This window comes from Xyrauchen texanus, chromosome 1, assembly GCF_025860055.1.
Source record: "Xyrauchen texanus isolate HMW12.3.18 chromosome 1, RBS_HiC_50CHRs, whole genome shotgun sequence".
NCBI lineage: Eukaryota > Metazoa > Chordata > Actinopteri > Cypriniformes > Catostomidae > Xyrauchen > Xyrauchen texanus.
This window is the reverse complement of record NC_068276.1, coordinates 23,056,612-23,063,036: the sequence shown is the minus strand read 5'-3', so window position 1 is coordinate 23,063,036 and position 6,425 is coordinate 23,056,612. Positions and strand designations below refer to the sequence as shown.

At 40.3% G+C, this 6,425-nt stretch overlaps 1 protein-coding gene across 2 annotated transcripts in view; it reads right to left on the bottom strand.

Annotated features, from left to right (window-relative positions):
- Window positions 1–345: 345 nt before the first annotated feature.
- The window catches only part of LOC127623342 (mastermind-like domain-containing protein 1), a 98,749-nt gene continuing 92,669 nt past the window's right edge, over window positions 346–6,425 (bottom strand). For both annotated transcript variants that reach the window (XM_052098844.1, XM_052098070.1), the window contains exons 3-5: window positions 4,388–4,516; window positions 3,258–3,330; window positions 346–3,112 (exon numbers count right to left, since the gene is read on the bottom strand). In XM_052098844.1, the coding sequence (XP_051954804.1) occupies window positions 2,085–3,112; window positions 3,258–3,330; window positions 4,388–4,516 (1,230 nt within the window). In that variant the 3' untranslated portion in view covers window positions 346–2,084. The remainder of the gene's footprint in view (window positions 3,113–3,257; window positions 3,331–4,387; window positions 4,517–6,425) is intronic.

Here is a 6,425-nt window from a genome sequence, read left to right as displayed (position 1 = left end):
AATGCATTAGCAATGTTTCGGTCACACAACCTTCATCAGGCTTTCATCTGATAATTCTTTATAAAAGCTTTTGTCTTACGCACTTACCCATAACTTATCAGGCGTGCAAGGTTCATTGATTTATCTCTGAATTATTAGCAATTTAAATTCACTTAAATCAATCTAACATAAATATTTCCATCGACACAGCAGTTATCAGGCATCTCAACACTAAATGCAGTGGCTAAAGAGGTGTGGTGCATTTTTTCTTTACTGTAGTCATACATTTCAGTAACATCACCAGTGAAAACAAAGGTAAGTTAGTATATATGGAAAGATTATGAGACCAACATTTTTTTTGTTATACAGTTTATTTTTCGTGTTATACAGTTTATTTTTCGATCTAAAAATATGACGACAAAATATAATAAAACACAATGAATCACAAATCAGAATGTCTTTAAGTTCATGTCCTCAACTACATAGTAATGAACTATTGGAAACCCAGCACTCTGGCACAAACGACCGTGGGTTTGATGCACTTACTGTGACAAGTGTTGCTCTTGTAATGCATAAAAGGTGGTGTGATTTTTTTGTCTTTCTGCTACACTGAGGCTGCAGTTGCAGTGTAGCTGGTGTGCACTTACAGAAGACATTCCTAGAACTGCTGACAAGTGTCCTTGATCCAGAAAACTTCAAGATCCTTATTTCATATCTTGTCATATGGAACAGATTATTACAAAGACACTGGTGTCTAGTATAAAATGTATTATGCTATGGCAATATGACACAAGGAAATCTGGACTTTGTGCAAGTAATGTCAAAATGAAATGATGTAACAAGGTTGATAAACACTGTACTCCAAACCTCACAATTAAAAAAAACAAAAAACACACAAAATAAACCCTCTTGAGCCAGACTGGAGTTCCAGAAGTCCAGTTATGTCAAAAACATAATTTCTTCTACACTGTAATACATAGTATTACTCCAAAACTAACCATACTGTCTTGCATAATACAAATTACAACAGAGTTTTACACAGTTTCCTAGTGTAAAACATTACAATGTGTTGCTTATTTCTTTACATCATTGAATCAATTTATTTATCATTTTGATAATTATGTACAGGGAAATTCTGAAGAATTTATTTGCTGAAAAGAAGCATAAATATGTGTACTTCTCTTTTGTATGTTACAGTTTAAGAACCCATATTTTACAAAATACTTTATGTACAGAACGAGCCCCTTTTGAAATCCCCTCCTAATATTTTGACTGTAAAGGCTTTTCAAATACAATGTAGCTTCAAAAGCTACACATATCTGCCTGGTCTGACTTGAGACAATACTGTTACCACAACCCATGAGAACTTTCATTACAATGCTGGGGAAAGCCCAAGTATTCATAAATCAGTGTTTCACTCCATATTAAATTTAAAGAAAGTTACAATATTGTCCTAGTAAAGTGCACTTCAAGCACTTCAAGAGCATCCTTGAGCAGTTGTTGCCAAAGGAAAGGGAATCTTATAAAATAGGCATATTTGATGACCCCTCTGCCTTTTAAACTCTATTTATAGACCTGGGTGCCAAAACCATTTCAGAGGGCTTAAGGAGCAATCACATTTACCTTCACGTGGCGAAATTCCACGGGCACGGAGGGCATGGGCAGATGTTGAGCACGTGTGAAACCAGCAAAAAACTAATAGTCAAGCAGCCTCTTTCTAATGCTGCACTGAGTGAGGTTACAAAAAAATACTCACTGCTAAAATTATTTCCTTGTCCATCGTGAATATTCAGTGTAGCTCTGTAAGAAGCACCACCCTCACAGAGGTCACTGCCAAACCATGCAAATTCCAATTGGTCAACGCAGTGAATTTGCCAAAATTCACCAAACTTGAACTACCTTGAGTACCTTGAGTTTCCTTTGCACCATGCAAAGGAAAATGTGATTACGCCTTTAGCAGTGCATCATTTCCACCAATACAGTCTCACCAATGCAAGCCCTGACAAATATGGTTTATACCATTACAGAGGGATGAACCCTCAATCTCAGTTCTGGCACTGTGTGTAGTGATTTTCAAAACCAGGGAAGCTCTTGATCTGTTGTCCCTATGAGTTTTGCTCAAGGTACTCATCAATCATGGTGAGATTGTTGAGCCAGTCTTCACTGCTGCCTACCAGAGTATCTATGAAGTCTACCTCCCCACCACCACCTCCTCCTCCTCCAGGCCCTTGTAGCCCCATTGCCCCATTGCTCTGATGCTGCGGGGTGTAGTCATAGGAGGGAAGCTTATGTCCAGGGTTGTGTCCAGGGCCGTAGCCCTGTGGTGAACAATGTTTGCCTGCAGAAGCAGTCTGGTAGCTCGGAGGAGCCATGCCATGAACTGGGTGCATCATAGATGGACCTCCAGGTTTCATGACAGCAAGAGCAGAAAGCGGACCTCTGATTCTGAGGCTGTGTTGAGATATGGAGGGGAGGGGCTGGCCAGTGGGGATCTTCTGTTCCTGTCTGCCCACCAGACCATGGGCTACCTGGTTAGGGGGAGGACGGGCACCGGGGAAGTTGTTTGGCATACCTGCCATGCTGGATCTCTGTGGAAACTGAGACCCCCCACAACCAGGTGGGGCTCCTCCACTGGGGAATGGATGTTGGAGGGTAGCAGGGTCCATATGTGGTTGCACCCCCTGATGGTGCTGCCAAAGCTGGGATTGTGACGAGGGTTGCTGCTGAGAAGGGAACATCATACGTGAAGGAAGAGCTCCAACTTGGTGCAACGCTTGCCGCAGGTGGTGAGTCGGAACAGGACCCCGTGTTAAGTTGGGACATGGCACGCCCGGTCGGGTCACACCGTGAGCTGGGTGTAGCGGTTGACGTGGAGGTCCACCCATTCCCATTATAATCTGGCCTGGCTGCATTGCCATCCCAAAGTCTTGTGAAGGATGACACAGGGGTTGTTTGGAGCCTTTGTTACACATGTATCCTCCAACGCTAGGGCCCATCTGGGACACAGAGCCAGAGGAAAGGCCCATTCGATTTGTGGGTAAAGGGCCACTATGGGAGAGTATGGTGGGATTGGGCTGTTGAGAAGGCCCCATAGCATAACCACCACACTCTGGAGGAAGTGGTCGACCTGGACCTGCAGGATGAGAACAAATAAATTTGTTGTATATAACATGTTGTAAAAGTTCTTTTCTGGCACTCAATAATCATTGATGTGCCATCAAATCTTGCTTATGGGAAATTATAAATGTTTTATATAGCTTGGTAATATGCTACTGTACCTTGAAATTGTGAAACCTGTTGGCAGTCTGTGATCTGCGCTCCATTCATTTGTTCCATTTGCCTTTGCTTTTCCTTTAGGAGACAGACATAAATATAATAACATCCCTCAAACAATATCAGCAACAGAAGGCAAACAGATATGATGCTAAATCTGTTATAAATACTCAAATTTTCTAAAATGTCAAATCCACCAAATCTCAGAAACTTTCCCAGCCAAAATTTTTGATTTTGTTGATACTTTTTTTTTTACTGAAGAGATATACAAATAAATTAATGATGAAAGCCATAATCTTAAATGCCATCGATCAAAATAAAATTTTTGGCTATGATTTTGAAGCAAACCACATAAGTAAAAGTAAAAACTTAGTAAGGTGGCAGTGTCAATTTGTATTTACATTTTTTACACAGATATTATGTAGGGCTATAACTTAATTCAGCTGAGTTGTTGCATTATATGTCAACTTTTTGTGTTGCTTTTCATGTTGGAGTCCTTAAGTATTAAATATATTTCAATATCCTTTTAGATACTGATTTAGAACAAACTTTCCTTTTATGTATCTACATTTGTAAGGCCATATATGGTTAAGATATATCAGAGAAATACCAGAGTGTCAGAGATATGGGGCTCTAAATGTGGCTCCATTCATAAAGTGTTTAATTTTACAAATTTTCAATGGTTAAAAACCAAATGTGGGTCACATGGTATGAAGCTATTTGTTCTTGTCTGAAGTACAATTTATTTATTTGTTTATATATTAATACATTTTTTGACTCAATGCAACAAGGGGTGCTAAAGTCAACTGACTTTAGAATTGTAGACCTACCTATTTCTGTGTATTAAAATGTAATAATGATGCTGCAACCTTTCAAAGGTAATTTTTTTCAAAGCTTTTGCTCCTAAATCATAGCAAAAATGGTCATTTAGACCCCCTCTACAAACAAATTGATTACTCTGTAAATATTGATCCATGGCATTTCATATTTTGGCTTTTACATGTAAAAATATTAGAAAAAAACATTTAAGATGGGAACATCTGATTCAGTTGACACGGAATGACCCAAAAGCATTTCTACAGCACGATGCATTCATTCAGGGAATTTACATTTTGAACACAGTTTGCACACTGACCTGCTGCTGTTGAAGGTGTTTGCTTAATAGCTGATTCTTCAGCAAAAGGTTGTAGTTGCTGCCTTGGGGCTGTCGTTGCACTGCTGACGGAGAGTCCTGAAGATGTGGCACCATTCCTGCACCTTGATCCTACGTAAGAAGGTAAAAGAAAGAAATGGAGAGAGCACTATTAAACCTACAATCAGTTTCAAAGCTTTAAAATCTCCTTTTTTTTTGGATGCATAAAACAATGGTCATCATATTTACACAGACATGATCTCAAATTCACTTGACCTAATCCAACAACTGCAACTAACTACACATAGTCCCATTGTGATCAAAGACATGACGCCATTCAACGTTACTCAACACCACTTGAAAGGTCATCTCAAACAAACCCACAAATCCTAACAGGCTTCTTTCCTCAGCAGCCAAAGTCGTTAACATCTGTAAATAACCACAGAGGATTCAGACCAGATCCTGCTTTCCCAGAGCCACGGACATTTGTTTTTGTTGGCTTTCTCTGAATTCACCCCTCCACCCGAATGGTCCAGCTAGGCATTCCCATATTCCCATTCCCACAGAAGAAAACCTTCCCACCCTCTTCCCATCCAAATCCTGAGAACACCTCTTAGTCATGCGTAAAGTAGAACATTAATCACACATCATTCTTAAGATAAGAAGAGATAACTCAAAATTTGTCAGGAAGGAACATGCATGAAATGTAATGTAACAACACTGTATACAGGGAAAGGGTTCTGTCGCATGTGTAGAATTAATATGTTTAGGTTGAAACTAACATTGCTTACCACAGATTGTTTTAAATATCTGTCCTAACACAAATACAAATTCAATCTTAACATGTACACAGTACGCTTCTATCACACTTGAGAACAAGCGAAGGTAATCAGAGGCACCAACAGAGACACTTAGCATGAATCTGTGTAATCATCTTTGCTTGTAGCAGGCAGGGTGGTGAAACGGCTTCCCAGGGGGAATATCGTGGTGCTTTGCAGTGGAAATGAATGGCTTGTCTGCAGCACTAGTTCTGGTAATGGATATTGATCCAGCTCTTGGTTATGTGCAGCTCGAGTAAAGTGCTGGCTTGGATGCTTTTGTTGGTGGTGGCATTGCCTGAGAATTGTGCATGGTATGATTCTGTTTGAGAATGAAATCACTCTCCAAATCATATCTCCAAAGAGCACTCATTACCTTACAATCTGTTTCTAATGAGTATTTAATAATCAATAAACATTACACTTTAAACAAATTTCTCTCCTGTCAGCAGTTCAAATTCTTTATTCTTTACAGCCCAAGGAGAGACAATGGAGACTTGATTAGTATTGCGATCAGTTACTCTCACAAATCCAATAGAGAACAAAAGCTTGCTGTGTTGATTGCGAACGCTAGATGGCGCATGCGCACTCTCTCAGTCCCAATCAAACACAACGCTCAGCTCGTTTTAACTGCTTGATCCTCCTCAAGAATAGGACACTTTGATGAGCTTTATTTGAACGACAGCTCTATCGTCGGTCTCTATCGACCCCTTTATTCTATAGCACCTTGATGCTAAAAACTAAACATAATCTGCAGTTTGTCCCACTTGGCTTGAATAAGGAGTAAAGGATCCAGTCACATTGGCACTGTACACAGTCTTTAGTGCACCACACAAGTAGGAGTCCAGATATAAAGCAGTAAAGTGCTACTGATTGTAAGTAGCCGTGTATTTTGAATATACGACACGATACTCTGTCAGGACGCAGCTTGAGCTCTATCCGGGAGAGCTCGCCAAGTTAAACAGCGTTTCTGATTGTGCCCTCGATAAGAGACGGCCTCTTTATTTAATTTCCCCCGTCCTGAACTACACCCTAACACCTCACAACCTTTCCAGAGCCTCCAGCAACCACGCACGTTTAAAATCAAGCAGTCTGTCAAACCGGCTCCCTTTCCGTTCCGTGTCCTCACTCAGTTTTTCATGCGACTCACATTTCAGCGTGCATTTAATAGATTAGATACCGCAGCAGAGGTTATCAAAGCAATCCGCTGCCTTCTGTTGTCT